This window comes from Candoia aspera, chromosome 2 (assembly GCF_035149785.1).
Source record: "Candoia aspera isolate rCanAsp1 chromosome 2, rCanAsp1.hap2, whole genome shotgun sequence".
Classification (NCBI taxonomy): Eukaryota; Metazoa; Chordata; class Lepidosauria; order Squamata; family Boidae; genus Candoia; species Candoia aspera.
This window is the reverse complement of record NC_086154.1, coordinates 108,214,125-108,241,286: the sequence shown is the minus strand read 5'-3', so window position 1 is coordinate 108,241,286 and position 27,162 is coordinate 108,214,125. Positions and strand designations below refer to the sequence as shown.

Here is a 27,162-nt window from a genome sequence, read left to right as displayed (position 1 = left end):
CAGTATGATCTCACTCAGTGTAAGGACTTAGTAAAAACATGACACTTAAGATGCAATTTCTATTGGGCCGACATTTCTGGCTCAAGCTGCCACAAGTGAAATGTTGTCTGAGCATTACAAACTTGGAAGAGGCTCTGCCTGGTACGGGATTAATAATGAAAAAAAAAGGCTCATCTTTAAAAGAAGAAGCTGTAGTCAAATGCAACATCCCTCTGCATAGAATGACATCACATCACAGGGCACACACAGGCATTGCAAAGGGGGTGGGGTGTTTTCTACAAAATGCCTGCCTCCAGTTATGTGTAGCTTTCTCTGACATGCTGTAGTTGAGCCATAAGCCCAACCCGCATTTTTAGAGACCCTGAGCCCACCACTGCAATTCCTTCGACTCAAGTAGCAAGCAGGATTTGATTTGACATATTTGGCAAAATGCTGCCTGTGCTTGGCCTCAAGACCAAACACTCCAGCATGCAAACATCTCACCTTCCATTAAAAGGGATCACAGTGAGAGACTGGATAATAAAGCCAAAAACGACCAGCGGGAGTTTCTTAACAATATTTAGGATAGGGAGCTATTGATTACAGATACAGCCTCCTTAAACAACCATCATAATAAAAGATCTCACTGATTTCAAAATGGAATTCAATGTATTAGGCATCAATTATTCAATAAAGCACTTTAAACAATGAGTCATTCAGCTGCAGCCCGTGTCTCTTTTTTCTAGATAGCCTTCCAGAGCACCAACTCTTTGGAAAAGAGTTCCTGAATTCTCCCAGCCTGTTGCCCCTTCCCCACTCACCACCTCTTTCTCAGTTTTGAGATCTTCTTCCAAGGAATGCATGGCGGCAAGTTTTTCTGACAGATCAGGTGGGATGGCAGCAATGGTCCTATAAACTACCCAGAAACAAGGGAAGAAAGCTATGAATATATCCCGGTAGATCTTGCAACAAAATATTATATTGTGTAGTCATATAGTCACCCATGCCCTTCCACACTGTCCCATTCCCCATCTTCTCAAAGGTCTGTTCTCTTCCCCACCTCTGTTCTGAAGAAGCAGCATTCTTCATGACTCCGGAACAGGTTTAGTTTTTGGGCTCAACCACACAGCCCTGGAAATGTGATTTCCTCCCACCCCTGAGCTGGGAGGAAAATCTGTTGATATAAAAAGGACAACCTCCACAGACTACAGTACCTATTGCCACTTCTCAGCAATAAAGCCGGTAGTGTTGTTGCCTTCACAGAATGAAGCCTGAGTTTCTTTCAAGGCAATGGTTGGTGGGTTCCTGGCCAGTCTTCCCCTTCCTACCAAGCATCACCACCAATCAGAAAACCAAACACCAACTGCTGTCCTAAACACATGGCAGGGCAGGGTTTGGAATTCAAGTTGTCATTTTGATTATTTCATAGATATTTCGCCTTATTTGCAGGCCTATCAGGGTGAGAAGGCTGACCACCTGGGGAATGGACTGCTTCTCTTATGGAGATTAATAATCTCAAATTGTTTTTTAAAAAGCTCTACCATGGGAATATCAACCTCTCAAGAAGCCACTCCTCCTATGGTTACAAGTTTTTAGAAAGCATCCTGTGCTCTCAAGCTCAGACACACAACTTATTGAGGACCTTGGGAGGTGGGCTCTGCACTCACTCCCTTACTTCATCTGCCTCCATGAGAAATGTTACTGGGTGCAGTTCTGTCTCCTGCCTAGCAATGGGAATATCAACCTCCTCTGGTAGACCTGCTTTGATTAATAAGGATGATATTCCTATGGTAGAAAGTCTCTGTCCATGGAGGCATATTGCCCAGCAACCAGATGGAAAAGGTGGACTTGCAGTATATTTGCCAGGCTAACAGAAGCCTGGCTGATGACTGACCTCTAGAGACTCCACCTTCGTGTACCTAAAATATCTGTGGAGTCCTTGGTGCTCTGCTTGGTTGTTGCAAGTAAACACCATGGACTCCACAGTTCAACCCTGAGCTGCTGATATTCTCTTCTATTAAAATATCTGTGCCAAGATGCCAGGAAAACATTGCATTCATGCTGGAACACCTTAGAATGCCTTCAGATTGCTTCAGGAGTGGGCTGATGACAAGATGAAGGCTATGTTGTGAGGCCCCCGCTTAGAGAAACTTAGTGCGCTGTCTCCACAGCAAGCAAGATGTGTAGATGAGCTCTTTCTTGGGGTCTTTCCCTTTTTATATTAATACTATGAGATTCACCCCTTCAAAAGGATCCTGGCCTCTTGTCATTATAAGATGCTGACCTCACCCCCACTCCCACAAAATATATAGGATGATGATGATGATGATGATGAAGATTTTGCTTTTAAAAAATACTTCAGCGATCACTAGGCTTATTGATACTTCCCTCTTCAGCACATGTGTTCTCCTCTGCATATCAGATGAGTGTCAATGAGAGAATTACTATATTATTAACATGGGGGAAGGGGGTGTACATGTACATGCAGTCCATACGTGCATCAGTGAGGAAGTCCTGCAGCCTGCGGAGATCAGAATGGCCACACTTGTAGTAGTCCAGCATGGCGATCTGGTCTCTGAGAGTTTGGTAGAGCTCATTCAGCTGGGAAAGTGAGCGCAGGGCATCCACCGTCTCTGCATAGCGACTCGGAGCCAAAGTGGTCGCAGAGGAGGAAGACTCCGAATACCCCATAGGAGTGGTGGTGGGGAAGAGGGGAGATGGTGCAGATGTAGCTCCAAGAACTAGCCCAGGTGCCACAGTCAACTGGCCTGCTGGAGCAGCAGGTAAGGCAAGAGGTTGATATCCTGGTAGAATGGGCGAGGGCACTCCAGGCTGGCCAGGATAGAATCCAGGGGCATCTGGAAATCCGGGCTGTGCCCCAGTTAAAGCTCCGGGATAAACTGGCTGAACCCCAAGGGCTTCAGGATACTCTGCCTCAATCCCAGGAATACCAGGCTGGGTCCCAAGAGCACCAGGCTGAGCCCCAGGAGCACCAGGTTGAGCCCCTGGAACCCCAGGATATGGAGCTTGAGTCCCAGGTGCCCCAGGATAGGGAGCTTGGGCCCCAGATACTCCAGGCTGAGCCCCAGGAGCCCCAGGCTGGGTCCCAGGAACTCCAGGCTGACCCCCAGGAGCTCCAGACTGGGCCCCAGATGCCCCAGGTTGGGCCCCAGATGCCCCAGGTTGGGCCCCAGGTGCTCCAGCATAGGGGGCTTGGGCTCCAGGAGCTCCAGCCCCAGGAGCACCGGGCTGGGTCCCAGGAGCACCAGGTAGGGCTCCAGGAGCACCAGGCTGGGCCCCAGGAGCCTGAGGTTGGGCCCCTGGAACCCCAGGATATGGAGCTTGAGCCCAGGGTTCCCCAGGATAGGGGGTTTGGGCCCCAGTACCCCCAGGCTGAGCCCCAGGAGCCCCAGGCTGAGCCCCAGGAGCTCCAGGCTGGGTCCCTGATGCCCCAGGTTGGGCCCCAGGAACCCCAGGATATGGAGCTTGAGACCCAGGTGCTGCAGGATAGGGGGCTTGGGCCCCAGGTGCTCCAGGATAGGCCCCAGGTACCCCAGGATAGGGGGCTTGGGCCCCAGGTGCCCCAGGATAGGCCCCAGGTGCTCCAGGATAGGGAGCTTGGGCACCAGGATCCCAAGGCTGGGCCCCAGGAGCCCCAGGTTGGGCTCCAGGAGCCCCAGGTTGGGCCCCTGGAACCCCAGGATATGGAGCTTGGGCCCCAGGTACCCCAGGCTGAGCCCCAGGAGCCCCAGGCTGGGTCCCAGGAACCCCAGGCTGACCCCCAGGAGCTCCAGACTGGGCCCCAGATGCCCTGGGTTGGGCCCCTGGAATCCCAGGATATGAAGCTTGAGCCCCAGTTGCCCCAGGATAGGGGGCTTGGGCCCCAGGTACCCCAGGCTGAGCCCCAGGAGCCACAGGCTGGGCTCCAGATGCCCCAGGTGCGGCCCCTGGAACCCCAGGATATGAAGCTTGAGCCCCAGGTGCCCCAGGATAGGCCCCAGGTGCCACAGAATAGGGGGCTTGGGCCCCAGGTACCCCAGGATAGGGGGCTTGGGCCCCAGGAGCCCCAGGATAGGCTCCAGGTGCCCCAGGATAGGGGGCTTGGGCCCCAGGAGCCCCAGGATAGGCCCCAGGTGCCCCAGGATAGGGGGCTTGGGTCCCAGGAGCCCCAGGATAGGCCCCAGGTGCCCCAGGATAGGGGGCTTGGGCCCCAGGAGCCCCAGGATAGGCCCCAGGCGCCCCAGGATAGGGGGCTTGGGGTCCAGGAGCCCCAGGATAGGCCCCAGGCGCCCCAGGATAGGGGGCTTGGGGTCCAGGAGCCCCAGGCTGGGTCCCTGGGGCACCAGATTGGGCTCCAGGAGCACCAGGTTGGGCCCCTGGAACCGCAGGATATGGAGCTTGAGCCCCAGGTGCCACAGGATAGGGGGCTTGGGCCCCAGGTGCCCCAGGCTGAGCCCCAGGAGCTCCAGGCTGGGCTCCAGATGCCCCAGGTGCGGCCCCTGGAACCCCAGGATATGAAGTTTGAGCCCCAGGTGCCCCAGGATAGGCCCCAGGTGCCACAGGATAGGGGGCTTGGGCCCCAGGTACCCCAGGATAGGGGGCTTGGGCCCCAGGTACCCCAGGATAGGCCCCAGGTGCTCCAGGATAGGGCGCTTGGGCCCCAGGAACCCCAGGCTGACCCACATGAGCTCCAGGCTGGGCTCCAGATGCCCCAGGTTGGGTCTCTGGAACCCCAGGATATGGAGCTTGAGCCCCAGGTGCCCCAGGATAGGGGGCCTGGGCTCCAGGAGCACCAGGCTGGGTCCCAGGAGCACCAGGTTGGGCTCCAGGAGCACCAGGTTGGGCCCCTGGAACCCCAGTATATGGATCTTGAGCCCCAGGTGCTCCAGGATAGGGGGCCTGGGCCCCAGGAGCACCAGGCTGAGCCCCAGGAGCCCCAGGCTGGGCTCCAGATGCTCCAGGTTGGGCCCCTGGAATCCCAGGATATGGAGCTTGAGCCCCAGGTGCCCCAGGATAGGGGGCTTGGGTGCTAGGAGCCCCAGGATAGGCCCCCAAAATGCCAGGATATGGCATCTGGGCCCCAGGAGCCCCAGGATAGGCCCCGAAGATGCCAGGATATGGCATCTGGGCTCCAGGAGCTCCAGGCTGGGCTCCAAGTGCTCCTGGAACCCCCACTGCTCCTGGCTGCTCCCTGCCAAAAGCAGCCCCAGCAATGCCTGGCTGTGCTCCAGGGGTAGCTGCTCCACTTGGAGCCCCTGGTGCTCCTGCCTGTGCCCCTGGTAATCCAGTTGGTGGGCCCTGGGCTCCTTCTGTTTTCTGAGTAGCAGCACCAGGCTGAGCTCTTGGAGATCCTGGGGTTCTGCTTTCTGGTGAGGTTGAACCAGTTGGAGAGTGTCGGACTGGACTTGTCTCCTAAAAGAAAAATGGAATGAGAATAGATTTAGTAACAGGTGAAAGAGAAGGAGAAACTGATTAGAAAAAAGATGGTTAATATAGCTAACCAGGGAGCAAAGTTAGGTATATTTAAAAAATGTGCAATCTTCTGTTACTGACAGAATTATTAGAATCCAGTTAAAGAGTGTCATCAATTTCAGATAGAATCTGGAATGGCTTTTGATCCTTGGTCAAAGTTGAATGAAACTGATTGAGTGTTCAGACCAAGAAGCAGAGTCCCTGATCAGCCTGGCCTACTAGCTCAGTTACTACCACAGCCTCACTCACCTTTGCAGAGGTCTTGTGAGAATAAATGGCTACCCTAAGCTCCTCAGGGGAAAAGTGGAACACTGATGCAAGAAGATGTCTCTCAAGTGATATATTTTCACATCTTTAATTTACCCCAAACCAAATGGCATAGTCATAGTCACACCAACCAGAGAATTTATTGATCTGAATAAGTGACCTTCCCACTAAGCCATCAACAAAGCTTCTTTGAAAGGAAAAGACACAGTTACCTCCCTAATGAAAACCTCTCTAAATGCTCCATTACTCAGTAGCATCCATAAAAAATATCCATAAACTTGTATACATCCACAACTGAAGGAGGAGGGCATCTGAAGTGGTGAGAGAAGGACAAAGTGCATTTATACTCATTCATTGTTTAAACCAGCCTTTCTCAACCTTTTGACCCTGGAGGAACCCTTGAAATATTTTTCAGGCCTTGGGGAACCCTTGAACATTCAGGCTCAAATATAGGCCAGAAGTTACAAAATTATTATATTGATTTCATGTGTAGGCCTGTGTAAGTGCATTAACAGTTACCTCAAACTAAAAATAAAGAATGAAACTTATAGTACCTCTTTAATGTGAAGCTGCCTGAATTTTAAACTAAACATAAAGAATGAAACTTACCTCTTTAATGTAAAGTTGCCTGAATTTGAAATAATTTTTTAAATAAATCATGATCTCCCAGGGAACCCTAGTGACCTCTCATGGAACCCTCATGGAGAGGGCAAACGTTGCCCCTATCTTTAAAAAGGGGGAAAGGAGGATGCAGGAATTGATGGATGAGTCAGCCTAACATTAATGGCAGGGAGGGAAGATTCTAGAGCAGATCTGAAAGCACTTAAACAACAGTGTGATAATTACCCAAAGCTAGCATGGATACGTCATGAACGGTTTTTGCCAGATGAACCTTAGCTCATTTTTGATAGGGTAATTTCCTAAGTAGATTCTGGGGAAATTATTTATTTATTTATTTTCTCAATGTATACAGTGACTCTAGGTAGCTCATAGTAGATAAGGCATAAATAAATTCAAATAAATAAATAACTAATCTCAGTTTCAGTAAAGCATTGGATAAAGTACCAGTGACTTTCTTATTAGCAAACTAACTGAGTGCGGTCTGCATATCATGATCATTACATAGATACATAGCTGGCTCAACAATTGTGCTCAAAGTGTGTTCATCAATATTTTTGCATAAACCTAAAGATGAGGTATCAAGTGGAAAAAGGGCTATGGGGTTATCAGAGGATTAGAAGCCAAGTCCTATGAAAAGGGTTTGCAGGAAATAGAAATGTTAATATTAAGAACACAAGATTGAAAGGGAAGATGGTAGCACCCTTCAAATACCTGACAGAACACCAGACAGAGAAGATGGGGCATATTATGGTTTAATTGTGTACTGTGCCTTTATGAGCCCTGGAAGAGTAAAACAGTGAGAAGGAATGAGATTAAAAAGGGAACGGTTCAGGTTGGATGTGCATTGTGCTATGCTATGTGAAAGTTGTTTCTAATAAACATTTCTGTGAATCTTACTTCTGTTTGGAGGATCAGTACATATTGGGCAATGAAAATAAGATTATGGGTTTTCAATGAACCCAGCCCCTTTTCTTCAAAGGTACATGAGTCTGTAGTTGCATATTCTATTTGGATTCAAATATTTATTTTGTTAGACTCAAGAATGTGTGGGTTACTCATTATCTGGAGATGAAAGGACATTGTGTATTTTATACCTTGTCTCTTGCAGATGATAATATTGTTGGAAGTCCTGGCAAATCCAGCATGCCTCATTAGCATATGGATGGTTGCTCTAGGATGCAAACTCTCCGTGCTATTGAGGAAGCTGTTTGTCGCCATTCCCACTTCCTCTCTCTCTCTTTCTCCTTCACTATCGGAGAAGCAGCACATTTTGCTTCTGTCTCCATCTTGGGCCTAAAGTCATGTGCCCAGCCCTTTCTCCATGCAGCCCTTAGCAGCTATGAGGGCTAAGGGTGAACTAAGTATAGGGAAAGAACAGAAGAAACAAGGAACATTTTTCCACCGAAGATGGATGTAACTGAACCACAATAAAGTCAGTAAGAATCTTTTTACTTATCTTAAACCTACTTTGGCTAAGCATGTGATTCTTTATGCTTGGGAGGTCTAAGTGTGAAAGATCAATAACCTGTATTTCTCTGACATGCTCACTAAAGCTATTGAAGATAATATTCTTTTTCTGTATGCAGCTTCTCCGCTGTGTTAAGCTCTGCTCCATTAGGTGGTTCTAGCAGGCCACTAATAGCTTCAAATATCAGCCTGCAGTGGAAGCTTTAAATACTTTTTTTGTGCCAAAGTGAATGTGGTAGCTAATCATTAGAGTTTCTGTCAAGCTTACCTTGCATGCCTACCATGAAGTTGCTGCTACATGTATCAGCTGCTAAATGCTATGCCAGAATGACAGCAAACACGTGTCAGCTCCTGCAGCTTTGCAGATAGAGAGGATTGTTAATCACATTCCTGCACAAGCTGTTGAAGCCAAGGATGGGCTGATAAGACACCTGGACTCTAGTTAAGTCTAAGGAGATGGGAGGGGGAAGATCAGGAGTGAGAATGGGGTTGTTTGTGAGTCGAAACAGGGAGGAGAGACTATGTCAGAGAGAATGATTTAATTTGAATGCTTTGGCGCCAAAACATTATTCAGAGCTTTGCAACTGTCCTGTGTAATCAGATTTTAATAAATGAATTCTTTAAGCTTCCTAATGGACTGTCTGGAGAATTTCTCAAGTTAAGATCCTGGTACCAGGGCCATCACAGAAAGCTCTGAATCACCAATCTAATGGAAACCTGCCCTGAGGATGCTGCCCTACCTGAGGGAGCAGTACCTTCTGCAGATCCAGGGCTGTCAAGCAACTTTGGGGAACTAACTGTACTGGATGAGTAGCAAGACAAAGAACTCATCTCAGTGGCCAGAGATGTCTCCTTGGAAGGGGTGAGACTTTCCCAGTTGCCTATGACAAAGCACACACTGATGGTTTCTGAGATGGAGGAGGCAGCAGGAGAGGGTAATGCTGAAGGTGTCCCCTTGGGAAGAGGCAGACTTTTCCAGCAGTACCCCAAAGGAATTGAGGATTCACAACAACCAATGGTAAGCAAAACCACCATGATGGACTTACTGACAGATTTTACAGGGAGTGAGCTGACATCCAACACGAGAGGCTTCCCTGTTGAAGAAGCCTATGACATACGAGGCAAGGAGCCACAAATGAGGAGAGACCTACTGGAGAGACCCAAGCCTAGAGAGGACTTTAATCATCCCATGACAGGGCTGTGTAGGTTGGGAACCAGACCCAAAACCCGCTTCTCGGAAGTGGAGTATTGCCCAAACTGCTTGATGCAGGATTCAAAAGACAGATGGTCGTATGAGATCAGGCACAGCGCAGACCCAGAGGCCAGCCGGCATGCAACCATAGAGAAAGGGTCCCAATCCAAATCTGGTGAGCAAATTGGAAGAGTGGAATGTGAGGTGTCAGCGATCGGGAATCGTATGTCCAGTTTGCAAGGAACAGTCGAGGAGATGAGTCAACAATTGGGGCAAATAGCCATAGTGACTACTGGGTGGAACGTCTCAAGAAGCCTGCAGGAAGGATATTTCTCAGATTGCCAGGGCACAACAGAATTTGGCAGCACGGAGCCCAAATTTATGTTCCTGACGCTTTACACAAGAAAATTCTGGAGTGCTGCCATGATTCCAAACCTGCTGGTCACTTTGGATTCATAAAGACTTTCCATTTAATCTGTAGGCAATTTTGGTGGCCTTCTCTCAGGAGAGACGTGCAGGATTATATCTATATCTGTCCTACTTGTGCTACCTCCAAACATAAAGTGGGTAACCCACCAGATTGTTGCAAAATGTAGCCAATCCCACCTAGCCATGGGACCAAATTGCCATGGATTTCATGTGGAACTACCCAAGAGCAAAAATAAAACTGTTATCTGCGTTGTTACTGACTTATTTTCCAAAAAAGCACATTTTATTCCTTGCTCAGAGTTACCCACTGCTCCCCAGCTAGCCAAACCTTTTATACAACACATCTATCATCTACATGGCATACCCTCATGTGTTATTTCTGACTAAAGAAGTCAGTTTACCTCTAAATTTTGGAAAGCTTTTCTTAAGTTCATTGGGGCAGAGCAAGTGCTAAACTCTACCTTCCATCCTCAAATGGATGGGGCAACTGAACAATTAAATGCTGTACTGGAACAATATCTCCAATGCGATTGGGTAGACTTGCTCCCTTTTGCTGATGTTGCTTATAATAACTCTATCCACCAGAGTACTGGGTTTTCCCCATTTCACATTGTATATGGGCAGGACTTTGTCCCTATTTTAGAATTGCCTCCAAATACAGACAATCCCCTCATGGCTGATGAATGGACCAAACATATCTGCACTAATTGGCCCACGATGCTCCAAACTTTGCAGGATCCTAAAGATATTTATAAAAAGTTTGCAGAACGCAAACGTGCCCCAGAATGGAACCTATCTGTTGGGCAGAAGGTTTACCTATCCACGAAACATCTGAAATCTACACAACCTTCAAAGAAACTGGGTCCTAAGTTCACTGGGCCCTTCCCTATTACCAAAGTCATCAATCAAGTCACTGTGCAACTGTAGCTCCCTAAAAACATATGTCGTATTCATCCTGTTTTCCATTGCAGTTTACTCAAACCTTTTCATGACTCTGATTGCTGGCATCCAACCCTTCCCCCTCCAAAACCTATCATTATTGATGGGGAACAGCATTTTGAAGTTCAAGTGATTTTGGATTCCCGCAGACACCATGGCCAACTCCAGTACCTCATTCAGTGGAAGAACTTCCCTAAAAGTGACAGCGAATGGGTGAACAGTCACCACATTCATGCACTGGACTTGACTCATTCTTTTCATGCACAGTTCCCTCATAAGCCTAAATAATTTTGCTTTTCCACTCTTACTTATATGTTCTTTCTGTTCTGCTTTGCAGGGTTGGTGCTCTACTTTTCTTCCTTGAGGGATGCTTTTTTTTCCTAGAGGGGCAGAATGTCAGGCTCACTTTGCACGCCTGCCATGAAGTCCCTGCTACACATATCAGCTGCTAGATGCTATGCCAGAATGAGAGCAAACATGTGTCAGCTCTCGCAGCTTTGCAGACAGAGAGGATTGTTAATCACATTCCTGCACAAGCTGTGGAAACCAAGGATGGGCTGATAAAACACCTGGACTCTAGTTAAGTCTAAGGAGATGGGAGGGGGAAGATCAGGAGTGAGAATGGGGTTGTTTGTGAGTCAAAACAGGGAGGAGAGACTATGTCAGAGGGAATGATTTAATTTGAATGCTTTGGTGCCAAAACATTATTCAGAGCTTTGCAACTGTCCTGTGTAATCAGATTTTAATAAATGAATTCTTTAAGCTTCCTAATGGACTGTCTGGAGAATTTCTCAAGTTAAGATCCTGGTACTGGTGCTGTCAAAGTTTTGCTAAAACTGGAGAATCTATATTACAATATACTGCTGCCTTGAGAGATTTGATGTAAATTATTCCATGTAAGTTTGGAATAATTGCAGATGAAATTATTAGAGACCAGCTGATTGAGAAAACAACCATGCCTTGAATTCAGGAACTGAATTATGTTATTGGAGACAGAATTTACTCTGAGGAAATTTATATTGCTTGCCATGCAAAGCAGCCGTGGCAGAGGCCAAGAGCATGAGGTTGCATAAAGAGAATGATGTTTAAGCTGTGGATCATATATAAGGCAGTTACATGGTGAAGTCATACAGGAGTTGTGAAGAAAGAAGAAACTGATTGGTCCAACCAAGGACTTATTTTCACTGTGGATCATTTCAGCATGTAGCAAATAATAAAGGATGCCCTGCCAGGATGATTTAGTAAAAACAGTGTAAAAAGATTGGATAGTTCACCAAAGTACTTTGTAGTAATCAATTTAATCAGTAGATACATATAGTTACAATATCAGATGTACCTTTTTCGAGTATGGGCAATACTGGTTTTATTCCTTTCATAGACAAAATTATATATAGTATATATGCTACCAGCATATATGGGATATATGTGGGGATATAAAAAAAATGGAAGTGATATTGAATACTGGATCACCAGTTTCTAGATTGCTAAAGTCAGTTCACAAACAAAATTTGGAGGTAGTACCATTTACTGAGAGCCAGCCTGGTGTAGTGGTTAAGGCATCAGGCTAGAAACTGGGAGAGTGTGAGTTCTAGTCCTGCCCTAGGCACGAACCCAGCTGGGTGACCTTGGGCCAGTCTCTCTCTCTCAGCCCTAGGAAGCAGGGCATGGCAAACCTCTTCCAAAAATATTGCCAAGAAAACTGCAGGGACTTGTCCAAGCAGTTGCCTGGAGTCAACACTGACTTGAAGGCACCAAGAAACCCCCAACCCACAGTTGTTATACTCAGACTACAGTTGGTGGGTTATTTAAAAAGTCAAATTTCAGTGAAGAAATGTTTAGCTGTAAAATTACCTTTGGAGTTACACAGTACAGCAGCAGAATTTTATACTGTATTGTATGTACCTCTAGTCTTGCCTTAAACATGGAGACAGTGAATGGATGTGTAATACCTTCCTAGTTAAAAACCATGGCAGTCGTTGCAACAGTAAGAGAAGAGCAGTAGAAGAGTGAAGTAGGTTGGGCCTAGGGGTTTGAACATAAATTGAAAATGAAGCAGAATGTGGTAGCTACTATATATAACAGCTCCAACATGCCTAGAGAACTGGTATCAGAGGAATTTAAGGGGTTGATGGCAAAGGATGTGACTGAGGAGGTTGAGGCATAAGAATGGGTTCTGATTATAGTAATGACAAGCAAGAAAGCTGATAGCCTTTTTCTACATGTGGACTTCAGGAAGTGAAATAAGGCCACTGCAGTAGAATATCTATTTCCTAGTACAGAGGAAATTTTTAGAGAATTGTAGGGGGTAGATGTTTCCAGCTGTTAATTTGCATGAAACCATTGGGGGAGGTAGTCATTCTGTTTGCTATTAGGTATTGTAAACAGGCTGAGTGTACCCGGCTTTACATCTCTGTCTCAGACTGAGCAGAAGATGCAGTGAAAGCCTTGACCTGGTGCTTGGACGCTAAGAGGGACGGGATGGGTGAAACAGACTGACCCTAATCTTGGCAAGATGGAGTTACCATTGGTTCAGAAACCCCCCACATGTTTCATCCTGTGAGAGAATGTAAGGAGGCTGGCAGAGTAATGAAGCAATGCTAGACATAACAACCAAGAGATAAGAGTGGAGTCCATTGGTAGCTTATCTCATAAGTGGCAACTCAGTCCAGGTGGCAAAAAACCTGGGAAAAAACTTAGGCATTAGCCAGTTCAATGGAATTGTATCTATTTTCAGGAACTACACTGTTTACCAGTAGGCTTCCAGGGCCAATTCATGATGCTAGTAGTTGCCAATAGAGCCCTAGATGGCTTGGGCTCTTTTTTACTTTTGGGTTCATCTTCTCCAGATAGAATTTGCTGTCATAACCAATCTAGCAGGGAGAGGATGCCATGGGTGGCCCATCTCATGAGAGGATCACCATCAACTCTTTATTATGGCCTTTAGGCCAGAGAGCACAACAATAAAATACATAAACCTGTAATTATTATTACTAATAAAACTTTTTAAAAGGACATAAAATGCAATAAAATTACATAAAATACATTGATATAGTAACTGAAATACAGATAGCAGTGGCAATCATGAAAATTTGTGCTAAACTTCAACTGTAGGTAGGATGGATGCAACAAATGGTAGCACAAAATTGGGCAACCTGGAAAGATCTGTCAGGGTCCTGGTCAGATAGGAGCAGAGATAGATAGACATTGTGCTCTCTACCAGGGTAGTTCTTTAAAATGGGATAAATATACAGTACATCTTCCGAGGTTCCCTGTAAAGAGAGCCACAAAGGAGTAGCTGGCTTAGCGACTCCACAGAGCTGTCTCCACATGGACATAAGCGCTGCTGAAAAGGGATGTTTTTATATTGCCCCCACAGAACTGCAGAGGGTGGTGCATCCAACCTGGCCAAGGTGAAAGCCCAATAAAATTTCAGAATTAGAACTGAAGAGAGATAAGGTTATGGCACATGCCCATTTGAGAAGAATCCATAAACTGTAGGGTTGGATACCAGGCTTAAACTGGTTTGACAATCATTGTCCCAGATACATGGTTTAAGATAACTCCTGGCATTTTCAAACCCTATGTCATGTTCACTGTTTCAATGTGCACTGTACATCGTAAAGTTTCACATGCCATGGTGCTGACGCGCATTTCTGTTTGGGAGGGAGCTGCTGTGAAACCTTGTGCCAAGCTCTGTATCTATGTTCATTTCAATGGAATGTGTTTGGGTTATGTGCTCTGCTCAAGGACTTTTCCCGCGGACCACCAGAAGCTGTTAGGAGCACCTGGGATTGTGAGCTTGGGAAGATTCTACGAGGGGAGGGATCTCATTTGTACCGAGGGTTTTTAGTTCGCATTTGGCGTGCTTTTTCCATTCTCAGCTTTCTTTGTGATCCTGCACACTATTCTTTAATAAATCAGATATCCTTGTGATCCTGCTTATGAGTCTGATGATGTTTTAGAATAGGCAATCCTTACATAAAGCTGAGAATCACCAAAGTTGTACCGTTAGCTCCTACCAAGATTAGTTTCTTGTGAGGGAAAACAGTTAATGATGGCCGAATCCAAGCTCACGACCGGGAGACTTGAGGAGCCGACTGGCTTGATGCCCAAGTCAACGGTCAGGAGCGGAGAACTGAGCCTCACCCCAGAACCTTCAGGTTTACGGCCGGATTTGAGTTCCAGCCCTGAGGGAGAGGAATCTGAAGATGGGAGAGCACCAGAGCAACTGGCACCCAGCGAATCACCCACAGAGTTGATCACCTGGGATGAAATGGGAGAACCCCAGCCAGGGACGTCCCAGGCATCCTGGAAGTATCGGTTCCCGCTGACCCCAAATGTAGAATCTACCACGGTATCAACAGGGAGACAGCCTAACACGCGAGGGAGGGAGGAATCTCAAACCCCTGAAAGGCTAAGAGTGGTAGAGGCCAAAATAGAATTGATGGAGTACATGCTAAAAAACCTGTCTCTGACATGGGGGGGGGGCAGCCAAGGTGCAAAGGAGAGTCCAGCTCCACGCAAGCATCCTCCATCCCCTCACCCGGACCGCCAGCAGAGCGGGGCCGGAGATGGCGCCGGGATGAATCTCCACCCCGCAGAGTTCGACCATCAGTGTCCCCACCCCGAGGAGGGAGAACTACTGTAACCTGGGGCCCAACCACTCAAGCAGCCGCTGATTCAGCTCCAACAGGAGTGGGCGTGAAAGACTTTTCTGTCAAGTTTGATGGGGATCCAACTAAGTTGTCTTTCTTTCTCACTAATGCTAAAAGTTACATGAGGCAGTTTGGACCATACTTCCCTTCCGAAGAGGCTAAAATAACTGCCATTGCCACCAAGCTGAAGGGACGAGCGGCTGACTGGTATGTTCAATTAAGTGAGGCTGACTCCCCTGAGCTTGAGGATTTGAGGAATTCATGTGGGCGTTAAAGCTGCATTTTGAGGATCCTCTAGCCAAGGCAAGGGCTAAAAAGGCACTGAAGGATCTTACCCAGGGCCAACTGCCTGTAGCTGATTACGCCATGGAGTTTAAGGCTTTAGCGGGGAAAATTCCCGACTGGTCTCAGTCAACCTTAATAGAACAGTTTAAAGAGGGACTCAACCGGGACGTCCTGCAGTGGGCGTTGTGTAGAGACGACCCAGAGACATTGTACAAATGGATCTGTCTGGCCGGCAAAGCTGAGCACACCCAGCATACCTTCATGCAAACCAAACGACCTGAAAAACAACCAGCCACCACGAGGGGACCCTGAAGTGCCACACCTGCTACCCGGCCAGGCTATAGAGCCTGGGAAGAGGAGAGAGATCGGCGCTATGCGAGGGGTCAGTGTCTCTGATGCGGAAAGGAAGGGCATCGAGCAGTTGATTGCCCAAAAGCCAAGGCTGGAGATCGAGCGGGCAAGCTGCCGGCCAAATCGCCGCCCCCCTCGCGGTGGATGACAGCAGCCAAGGGGGCAACCGATGCTGAGGAAGTGTTCTACTTCTCAGGAGAGGCTGAAGACGACTCTAAGGAGCTGGCGGGAAACGCCAGCCACCTGCCATGAAGAGCGCCTGCGGGTAGGTGGAGGAGGATGGGTGCGAGGATGCTATGGTGAGTGCTGACTGTCCCACTCTAGCAGTAAAAGTGAAATTGGGCTCCCGCACAAAGACTACAGAGGTCTGGGCTTTAATTGACTCTGGGTGTTCCAGGTGTCTGATTCACCCTGATCTGGTTGCTGCTTTGGACCTGCCTAGCTTTCCCCTCCAGCAGCCTTTGATCTTCACACAGTTGGATGGTTCAGCAGCGGGGGGGTGGGGGGGCAACCCATTTCACTGGAACTGTTGCAATGCAAATGGGCAGCCACCGTGAGACTTTAAAAATTGTAGTGGCACCTGTTGGCAACCCCTTGGTAATTCTGGGGATTCCCTGGTTGACCTATCGAAGCCCACATATAAATTGGGAACACAGAACTCTGACTTTTAAGGATGGGTTTTACCAAGCGCCTACCACGGAGAGGGCTGCAAGTGCGGGGGTTGGAAGGGCTGCAATTGCCTAGTTTGGCACGTTTAGAAGGCTTGCCCAATCGATACCAAGATTTTGCAGATGTCTTTGGAGAAATGGAAGCAGATCAGCTACCCCCCCATCGGAAAACTGATTGTGCAATAGAGTTGGTTCCTAACGCTCAATTGCCCAAGCCAAAAATTTATCCAATGACTCAGAAGGCGCTTGGGGCATTACGGGACTTTATCGACAAAAATCTGTCAAGGGGGTTTATTGAACCTGCAAATTCCCCAGTACCTGATCTGCTGGAAACACTTTCCTCATCCTGAATGGGTGCCTGCTCACCACGTTAATGCTCCTGATTTAGTTAACCGTTTCCACTTGGCTTACCCTTTGAAGCCTGCCGCTTAGTGTTTTCTTTCTTTTGGGGGGGCAGTATGTCATGTTCACTGTTTCAATGTGCACTGTACATCATAAAGTTTCACATGCCATGGCGCTGACATGCGTTTCTGTTTGAGAGGGAGCTGCTGTGAAACCTTGTGCCAAGCTCTGTATCTGTGTTCACTTCAATGGAATGTGTTTGGGTTATGTGTTCTGCTCAAGGACTTTTCCCGTGGATCATCAGAAGCCGTTAGGAGCACCTGGGATTGTGAGCTTGGGAAGATTCTATGGGGGGAGGGATCTCATTTGTACCGAGGGTTTTTAGTTTGCATTTGGCGCGCTTTTTCCATTCTCAGCTTTCTTTGTGATCCTGCACGCTATTCCTTAATAAATCAGATATCTTTGTGATCCTGCTTATGAGTCTGATGATGTTTTAGAATAGGCAGTCCTACAGACTGGAGCTTGCTATTAGCTTTTGTTAGCCAGGTTGATTTAAAACGGTTTCTGAGAACCAGTGGAGCCAGACCCACAGGAGAAAAAAGTCAATTTCAACCAGAAATTAAGGAGATGGAGCCAGGCTCTGGCACCCACAGGAACCAAACTTGTCTCTAACTGTAAAACAGAATTCTTGATGCATCTTGGAACCGCAAGTATTGCTCTAATAAATTTGGACTGGACAGCTTCCAAAATATTAAACTTTGTAAAAATGCAAATTGGGACATCATAAGGAAGCTGAGAGAAAAAACTTGCAAGCTGCAGGAACAAAATGTGCCCCCTTTCAATAGAAGAACCTTAAGACAGCTGTGGAACTATGTTGGGCCACACTTGCCTGATAAGAGAAATGTGCGCTCCAAGATAAGGAAACCTGGAACTGCACCCCAAGTTATTTATAAGTATGTGCCTGCTCTGTTGGGATCCCATTAATTTGCCATTTATGAAGTCTGCTATTGTATTGTGCAAACATGAGCACTTTAGTTTTTTGGTAATTTACTACAAGTTGTTATTTTAGGCAAAAGGAAGCCAATGCCCTTCTTATTCCCACTTGGGAAACTGACAAAATTACTAGATCTGCATATAGCAAGGCTGGAATTGCACAATATACTAACATTGGAGACTGATGATTAGAAGATGAGAGAGCCTCAATTATTGAATTGATGTACAAATTAAAAAGTAAGGGGGCTAGAATACAGTCTTGCCTTACACTTCTTTTGGTAGAAACAGCTCCAGATAGGTGCCCCCAAGGGGAACATCTGATTCTCAATGAGGTATTAGAATAAAGAGTCTGGATAAGAAGGAGCAATCTTTTATCCACTAAGGATCCCTGAGGGTTTTGCCATAGCTTTTCCCTTGGAATCAGATCAAAAGCTGATTTGAAATCCACAAAGGCTGCAAGAAGGGTGCCTTTGGGCGGTGAGGTGCGTTTTTCAGCTAAAGGACCAGTGGTTTAAGATTGAGGGATTGGGTCCAGCCCCAGGGCATGGCATTTGCACGAGCACAACATGCCCTCTGGCATCAGGTTGGCCCCTAGCCTTTTGTCCTTCAGGAAACTGCTGAATCCCCTTCTGGAGGGCATTCAGTCAGAAAGATCTTAGGTGCCCAGAATTGTGTTTACTTAACTTTGGATTGGTTTCATGGATGTTTTTAGTCTTTATATTGCAAATTGTCAAGAGTCACACAAGTAGGTAGCATAAATATGTGGCAGATGATAGAGACAGACAGACAGACAGACAGACAGACAGACAGACTGCCCTGTTCATGTAGCAACTATTTTACAGGTACCTCCTCCAAGGAACATTCAACTCCTAAATTCCTTTTTGGGTTGCACCACTTTTGATTAAAACAATATCCCAAATTAGAGTGAGTTATTAAGAGGACTGACAAGGCAGAACTGGACAGTGGCCACATAGACAAAGTTTGGGAAGAAACTTTGATTGTGATAGCTGATTGTGGGCTGATAGTGATAGCTCCATGTTGACCCTGTTTGTTACCCATAATGGATTGGGTAACATGTTTCCCACTGCTTCCCATTCATAATTGCTTCCCATCACGAACTGGGAGCTGTACTAATACAATTGCATGAGAGGTACAAAGAGAAAACTTTTGCATTCACGTCAAGGACACTTACTGATGCTGAAAAGAAATATCCAGTCACTGAAAAAGAAGCACATGCTTGTATTTAGGCTGTTGAAAAATGAAGGAGTGATTTCTGGGGCCATAAATTTAAGTTACGTATGGATCATAAATCTCTGACAGCATGATCAACTACAAACAGTGGTCAGAAAATTGCATTCCTTTATATACCAAATGGAGTTTGGACCAAGAATACAAAATGTATCTGCTGTTTACCCTGACTGCCACTGCCAACATTTGGAAGTGACAGTGGATTAGGGTGATGGGGAGCAAGGGATCTTTCTTTCTAGTACTGCAGTGATTAAGAGTGATACTGGATTGCATGTTCAGCACGTCCAGTCCGGCAGAAGTTGCAGGAGCGCATGGTCGGAAAGTGGCATAAAGACATGAGGGTTGAGTGTGGGTTGCTGCCCTATTACAGGATTCACAAGGAACTTTTAATTCCAAGGTGAATACATGTGGCAGGGAGCATATTGGCTGCAGTTGCCACAAGAATTATGGCACACCTTTATGGTGAGTAATGGTGAGAACAAAAGGAAAGACTGAAAGAAAGGTGGCCAGGAATGGTTTCCTAAGTGGGAAGTAGCAATAGAATCAAGTGTTACTCACCAAATATGTGTTACACCATTACAGTCTGTGCCACTTCTAGATGCTCCTCAGGAGAAAATAGCTATTGATATTGTAGGTCCTTTTGATGGAACTCTGCTTGCTTGTCATTACATTATAACATGGATTATTACAGTGAACATCCACAAATGACTTTTACATCACAATCTCCTTTGGCTGCAATTATTACATTTATTTGGGTTTTTTTTTTAATTAGGAAAGGAAATCCTAAAGAGTTAGAGTCTAATAATGGGCTTGATTTACTTCACTAGAATTTGAAATTATCTAGCAGAATGTAATACTCTTTAGTTATTATCCACAAGCAAATGGGGAGACGAAGAGGTTCTCAGAACCCTGAAAGATAATGGACAGTAAGGTTATAAGAGAAAAGGTTTGTTGCTGAGTTTTTGAAGGTTTATACTGCTATATGCCATGCAGTGATACAGAAAACATCATGAGAAGGGTTGCAATGAAGAGAGACATATGCTAAAGTGAAGTGCCTGGGATAGTAAGATCAGGACCAGGCGTTAAATCTAGAAGGGGAGATGAGGAGATGGGTGGAAAACAAAGAAAAAGAATTTATAAAATATATAGACCTGTGTAGCATGGGCTAAGGGATGGAAATTCAAATATGGTTCATATACTGTATACAGTATAACAAACCAAGGGAAGAGTAAATTTGTATCTCCCTACAAAATTATTGGCCATTATAAATTGTTGAATGTGTGGTGTGGAAAGTTTCCTACTTCGCTTCAATAATTAAGGAGGAGAGAGAGATTGCATAGTCCATGTCCAATATCTCTGGACTGGCCTTGAGTTACAAGCCAACTCAAAAGACATTCATAGAAGATGAGCAAAACCATTTATGAGATGAAGCCAAAAGATGGATAATTCAAGTAAGATGTTTACCAGTCTGATGAAACATATGTTATGTAAAAGTGGTGTTTAATGGGAATTATTATCAGGGGAAGAAATGTGGTGTAGTTTGGGTTTAACTGTGTTCTGTGCCTTTAAAGCACTTGGAAGGGTAGGCCAGCAGGGAGGATAGATAAACATGGGGCAGATTTAGATGTGGGTTGTACTATGCCACATGAATGTTGCTTCTAGTAAACATTTCTTTAAACTTGCTACTATTTGGAGGATACAAAAGAAGGTCTAGATCTATTCTCCTTTGTTCAGAATACAGGACATGAAATAAAGGATTCACGTTACAGGAAAACAGATTCCAAATGAATGTGAGGAAAAAAAAAACTTTCTGGCCATAAAATGATGGAAGAATGAACCATTTGTCCATTGTAATGCTTTTTGGATACACTATAAAAATGTGAAGCCAAAGTCAAGGGCATAAACAGCAATTAAGTTTGTAATGTACAAGAAAATGGGTATCAATACTAAATAATTAAACATCAAACATTTTTTTTTCTCCAAATGAGGAACATTTTGATAAGATGATGTTTATCACAGCTCATTTTCAGCATGATCCCACTATGGAAACATGGCATTCAAACCAAACCATACTCACAGGAGATGGGCTCTTGCCCTTCACAAGGACATCTTCAAGAACTTCCCATCGTACCATGTTGTTCATTTCTTCTGGGGATGGGAATTGGTTTAACCTCCTCTCTAAGTCTTTCTAGAAAGGAATCAAAACCAAAACATATGAAAATCATCCTTTTGGCCCCATACGTTGTATTATATTTCCCCATTTCTTGCTCCTTTTGTGTTAGGTCTATTTAAGAGGCTGTCAGTAGGGGCTATCATCACAGGCATCTGCAGAAAGACGTACATCATGATGTCGTGACTCAAATGACACAACTTATATACTTTTGTCAATTGTAATAATGGAAATGATGCAAATTACAAAATGGTATCATTTGCACAATGACATCATCACAAGGGCAAATATGGAGAAAGTTATTTGAATAAACGAATGAATGGCAGCCTTCCCCAGTTGGGGCCTGCCAATGGGCTGAGACTTGCCCAAAATCTGGCTATGCAGCAATTCTGAGAGCTGTAACCCTGTGAACCTGGAGATCACAAATGAGACAGACTTTTCCATGGCATTAACTTGCAGCTGAAGCTTTGGAGGGTGCAGTCTGAGTGCATCTGCATGGAAGCTTCCTATAAAGTGAACCTGATAATGCAAGAGAAAACTGGGAGTGCCCATATAAACCAATTTTGGTGCCAGTAAGAAGCAGAATTCCTTGGCAATGCCAAAATGGCATCCCAATGCCAAGCTTGCACAGTAAACAGGCTTCAGACCAGAATGAAGTTAACATACAGCAACTGTGGCAACTGGATGAACTGCTTCAGATACTTTTGATTCCGCACAACCACCAGGCAGTGCCATCAGCAACTATTGACAAGGGAAGGGATGTTTGAGCTGGCACAAAAATTACTTTTCTGTGAAGGCAGAAGGCAAGAACATACCAGTTCATGATCCAAACTGGTCTGATCACTCAAGCAAGTCTTTAAACGATCATCAAACCCATGGGGATCTAGCTGCAAAATGAAAGAAAAGTTTGGGTTACCTCTCTTTACTCAGATATAAGGTGTGAATATGAGTAGGTTCTAAACATGTCATAAAGGTATGCTAAAGATGAACCTGTTTGCCCACACCGGGGAAAATCAAGCAAAACAAAAAAGAGTGAATGCCCAGTTCAGGGTAAATGTGTTGCTCTGGGGGCCATTTTTCCTCCTGTAAGTCTATGGGGAAAAGAGTAAACATCTCATATCCCGGAGTGCAGAGAAACAAAAGCAAGCATCAGGGAGATAAATTGGTCTCAAGGAACAGCCCTTGGGTACAGAACATTTAATGTTACTCAAAAATATTAAGAACTACCAGTATGAATATACCAGGGTTGCATCTTGGATCATCAAGATAACTTCTTTCCATGCTGACAGACTTATACTTAAGTCTATAAGCAAAAATGCATGTCCTACAAAAAAGAAACTGAAAAAACATACTAGACACAAAGATGATTTTCTTCAAATGTGTCATTGCCCCGAACAAATATAAAATCAACAAAAATTATAGAGGGATATGTGGGTGAGTGGGTTGCTAAGCCTTACCTTTCAGGTCATGATCTCGCTGCTATCTTTCCCATCTACTAGAGGCATGTAAGTTTTTTCATGAAGTTTGCTATGCAGTGCACAATTTTTCATCCAGAAACAGTCAATAGGAGAATCTCAATCTGGACTAGGACCCTGGTGATGGGGGTGGAGAGTTTTACCTAGCGCTGGGTTCTCCAAAGTGGTCAATATTAACCCCAAGGGTCAATGGGACATCTTAGGGGCCAATATTATTAACAATGTGAAATCACAGCTGCCAGTTCTTTAGCTGGTATTGGCCTTCATTCGCATCGAGTTCTTCCCAAGAATCTAGGGTATCATAATTTATTCGGTGGATGTGCGGATCCAAGCAGTGTGGCCTTTTGTAATTGACAGATGAAAATTTTGTCAGTGTGCAAATTCTCTAAGTGTCATTCGAGGCTTTTCGGTATGGCACCCAGTGTGCCGATAACCACTGGGGCCGCCACTGCCAATTCATGTCAGTTCATCTTTCAACTTCAGTTTTCAGATCTTGATACTTTGTGTCCTTCTCCAATTCTTTGTCTTCTATTCTACCATTCCCTGGTATTGCTACATCAATTATCCACACTTTCTTCTTTTCAACCATAGTTAAATCTGGAGTGTTAGGTGCCAAGACTTTATTAGTTTGTATTCAAAAATCCCACAATATTTTAACTTGCTCATTTTCGACTACTTTTTCATCTATGTTTCCACCAATTTTTCATTACTGGCAAATGATAATTTTTACAGATGTTCCAGTGAATCATTTTGGTGACTGTGTTATGTCATTGTTTATAGTTAGTTTGTGTGATCTTCTTGCACAAGCTGAGTATAATGACCTGTTGTTGTTATTATTATTCATAGTACTATTAGTTAAAGTACTATTTATTAAATTATTTTGATAAAATAAATGTTTGAGAGTAAATGAACAACCTGAAACTTCATGAAAGGGTTGATGAGCTGAAGTGTTTGGGGACCCCTGACCTACCATAGTCCTACTAGTGCCGTACTGATCCAATAACCTCTTTCCAATTTTCAGGTGGGGTGGGGGAGCTCTGATTAACTCTAGTGGGCATTTTCACTCCCCAAATGTACTGCTTAGGAACCTGATCAGCTCAGGACTGTTGCAGGAGACAAACAGTTTATATAGCACACTGCTTTTGCCCAAAATCTCAGTCAAAAGCATGTATACCCCACCCTGGCCATTTCTGGAAAAATCATGAATTCAGTCGTGTAATTCTTTGTATAGTTTAGTTCCCTGGATGCCAGGCCCACAAAACAAAACAATACATTGGGAAAGCATCTGAATTGCTGCTCTGCCAGGATTTGTAAACCTCTACCTTTTGTTGAAAAGTAAAAGGCAATTCAAACAATCCTCGATTTCTATGTAGGAATTAACCCCTAATACATTCCACAGCTGTTCCTCATAAGTACAGTATGTATACCTGCATGTATGTGTGTCTCCATTTGGAAGTGAGTACCTAGTCAGGCTGCCAAACTGGGTAAAATCCAGGACCCTGAAGTTTTCAGAAAGAAGAAAACAACCAGGTCTTGAACAAAGGCAGCCAACTAACTCCCTCAGGTTTTATTCCCAAAAGAACAGAATAAAAGCTGCTTACCAAAGCTAAGTGTTCCTTGACTCTTTGTACTTCATCCTCCAGGTTGCTTGTGGCTGATTTCATGTTGCTCGTCTCATCCACTAAATCTTGTAAGAGGGACATGGCCTACCACAGGGAGAGAGTGAGAAAGTGAACGTGTGAATTTATGCACTCCTCTAAAGGGTGGATAAGGATGATCTCCAGTTTAGCCCTTGCCTTCCTCACGTTCCTGAGGTCTGAAACCAAACAAACATGCCATGGGAAATCCATGCTTAAATCTCACAAACTAACTTTATTTCAAAGCAGTTGGCAGGGGGGCTGTACAGAAAGAATGTTTTTTCCCCTGAGCTAAGCTGCAGCAAAAGAAGGAAAGGAAGTCAGGAAAATGCAGTTTTTTCCTTAAGAAAAAAAGAGTGCAGCCTCCAGAGGAATCTAGGTCTCTGTATTGAAAATTCTTTGGAAATTATTGTGAGGTTACTGGAGGGATCAGAAAGTACTCCACCAAATGTTAGTTTTGAAGGAGAGGCCCAAGCATTCCCTCCAGACTCAAAATCACCCCTAACCAAATAAGCAGAGAAAATATTCACAGCAGCAACATATTCAAATTCCCAGAATTCCTTCTTCACTGCCAATCAAAAGGGAATAACGACCAATAGCATTGGACCTTCAGGGGGAGGAGCATGTGATGTCTGATTGCTGGAACAGGCAGGGGGGGGGGCACAAAAAAGCCGCCGACAGTTGAGAACCGGCAAAGTTCACTGGAGAAGAACACATCCATTCAATGTCATCTTCAAATAGCAGCATGGCACATTCCTTTTTTAAACATTAAGGAATTCGTGAGGAAAAAAAAGATGCCTTGAGAAATCAATGTACAGTAGTTAAAATAAAAATAAAAGACCTCACAGGATGTTTGTTTTAAAAAATCCCTACCCCATTCTCATATATTTCATTGTATCAAAGCACCACAACCAACTCATGCTGGACCTGCAACTGAGGCATGAGTTGCCCCCACTGCTAGCCCTACTACTTCCCAAACCCACATGTCCTCTCCCTGATGGCCATCAATGCCTGGCTCTGCCCTTCCCTTATCATAATAAGGTAACAGATTTGATGCAACAAACTCCACTTAAAAAATCTGTTCAAAAAAAACTAACCCATGCTGAGATGCCCATGCCAGTCTACCTTTGTTAGCTGTTTTTCAGAGGCAATTTTATTTTTTACCTGTGGCGGAAGAAATTTAGGTACAGAAAGACACAACTGCTTCTGAAGAAGAGTTAATGCTCAAAATGCTAGCAAGAAACACTCAGATCCGAGCCCAATGCTTAGTGGCTACATTCGCACTGTGCTATTCCAGGGCTTGTTTTAACCTTGGTTTATTAAAGATTACACCATTGGCTAATTTGCCCAGCATAAATCATGCTTTAAAAACCACCAAGGCTGGGTTCATACAATACACCTTAAGCCAAACACGCCACAGGACAGCTTAATGCAGTGTTTCTCAACCTTGGCAACTTTAAGACGTGTGGACTTCAACCCCCAGAATTCCCCAGCCAGCGGAATTCTGGAAGTTGAAGTCCACACGTCTTAAAGTTGCCAAGGTTGAGAAACACTGGTTTAATGTGATGTGTGAACCCAGCTCCTCCTCCTCCTCTCTCTTCTTTGGCTAAACGGCACTTTATTGCTAGCACTTGCCATGATCCACATCTCATCAGGGTCCCAACAACTGTTTCTTGGACTTTTTTGGTTGTTGCTGTTCTCACCCACCCAACCAATGAGAGGAGTAAGGGGGGGGAATGCCTCGCCCTTGTTATCTTGGAGAGAGACTGGACAGCAGCTACCACAGACCCTTGGAAGTAGGACTACTGCAGCTCTGTAAGTAGTTCTTATTCCCAGTGGAGGAAAAAAAAAGATCCAGATATTCACATTCTTTCCCATCCCAGCAGAAATGATACCTCTTAGGACTCAGGACAGAGACTGTAGAATAGATATCTTAGTGCATCTAGGAGATGGACACAGTACCAGCAATGGAAAACTCTGGGGTCAGAATCACATTTCTAGAAGTACTTTTGGAATGTCAAGAACCATAGATATTGAGTATAAATGGCTGATTTTTGCAAAAGTGGGCTTGTGTGTGTATGGTTTTTTTTTAAATTAAATACTAAAGATACAAGATTTTCTGCAAGAAGCCACCTTGCCTTTTGATATACTCAAGTTTAACCCTTTCAAGAAATTATGCATTTCAAGAGTATTTGCTATGGATTAGTTTTTTTACCTCCCCTAATAGATGCAGAAGTGCTACTAACAACATGTTACTTTGGAAAGCGAAGGGATTTACTCTGTTGGTATCCTTACTTCATACCCAGGTGCCTTTGCTTGTTTACAACAGGAGAGCCACCCAGGGAGCTAATCACAGATATGTAAATGCTTCCAAAGAGTAATTGCGTGTAGTTTGAAACGTGTAGGAGGAGGACAGAGAGAGAAATATCACCCCTTTCTCTCCCTAAATAGTGTCCCCACACCACTGGAAAAACAAGATGATTTGAGGAAAAGTTGGTTGCAGCCAGAACATCATACAGTAGAATGGCATGGGGAGAGTATACCAGCCAAAGCAATGGGATTGCACAGAAGGTTACCTAGTTTTCTTTAGCAACTATGTTTCTCAGATGAGCCACCAAAACATGAACTGAAGTTTCAAATACTAAATGTTTCATCATGCTGGTAGGAAATTAGGAAATATTTATTTATTTATTTATTATTCAAATTTAATTACAGCCCATCTCCCCCAAGAGAGGGACTCTGGGCGGTTTACAATAAAATCAAACTCTGAACATAAACATTAAAATCTCATAAAACCAGACACATCACAATTATTATAAAATGCAATAAATAAATATAAAATCCAAAATGGTAAGCCAACACATCTGGAGGACTCAAGTTACAGATAAGGAATTATGCTTTAGCCTACAGTAGAGATGGGCAACCTGTAACCCATCCAGTTAAGACTGCAACTCCCATGATGTCTCAGCATT

At 44.9% G+C, this 27,162-nt stretch overlaps 1 protein-coding gene across 1 annotated transcript in view; it reads right to left on the bottom strand.

Moving 5' to 3' along the window:
• The window catches only part of QRICH2 (glutamine rich 2), a 72,307-nt gene that overhangs the window by 39,726 nt on the left and 5,419 nt on the right, over nt 1–27,162 (bottom strand). Inside the window, exons 2-12 of the mRNA XM_063292990.1 lie at nt 24,155–24,259; nt 21,894–21,965; nt 20,986–21,096; nt 5,196–5,391; nt 4,756–4,949; nt 4,552–4,674; nt 4,000–4,305; nt 3,208–3,732; nt 2,973–3,057; nt 2,475–2,804; nt 801–895 (exon numbers count right to left, since the gene is read on the bottom strand). Coding sequence (XP_063149060.1) covers nt 801–895; nt 2,475–2,804; nt 2,973–3,057; nt 3,208–3,732; nt 4,000–4,305; nt 4,552–4,674; nt 4,756–4,949; nt 5,196–5,391; nt 20,986–21,096; nt 21,894–21,965; nt 24,155–24,259 — 2,142 coding nt within the window. The remainder of the gene's footprint in view (nt 1–800; nt 896–2,474; nt 2,805–2,972; nt 3,058–3,207; nt 3,733–3,999; nt 4,306–4,551; nt 4,675–4,755; nt 4,950–5,195; nt 5,392–20,985; nt 21,097–21,893; nt 21,966–24,154; nt 24,260–27,162) is intronic.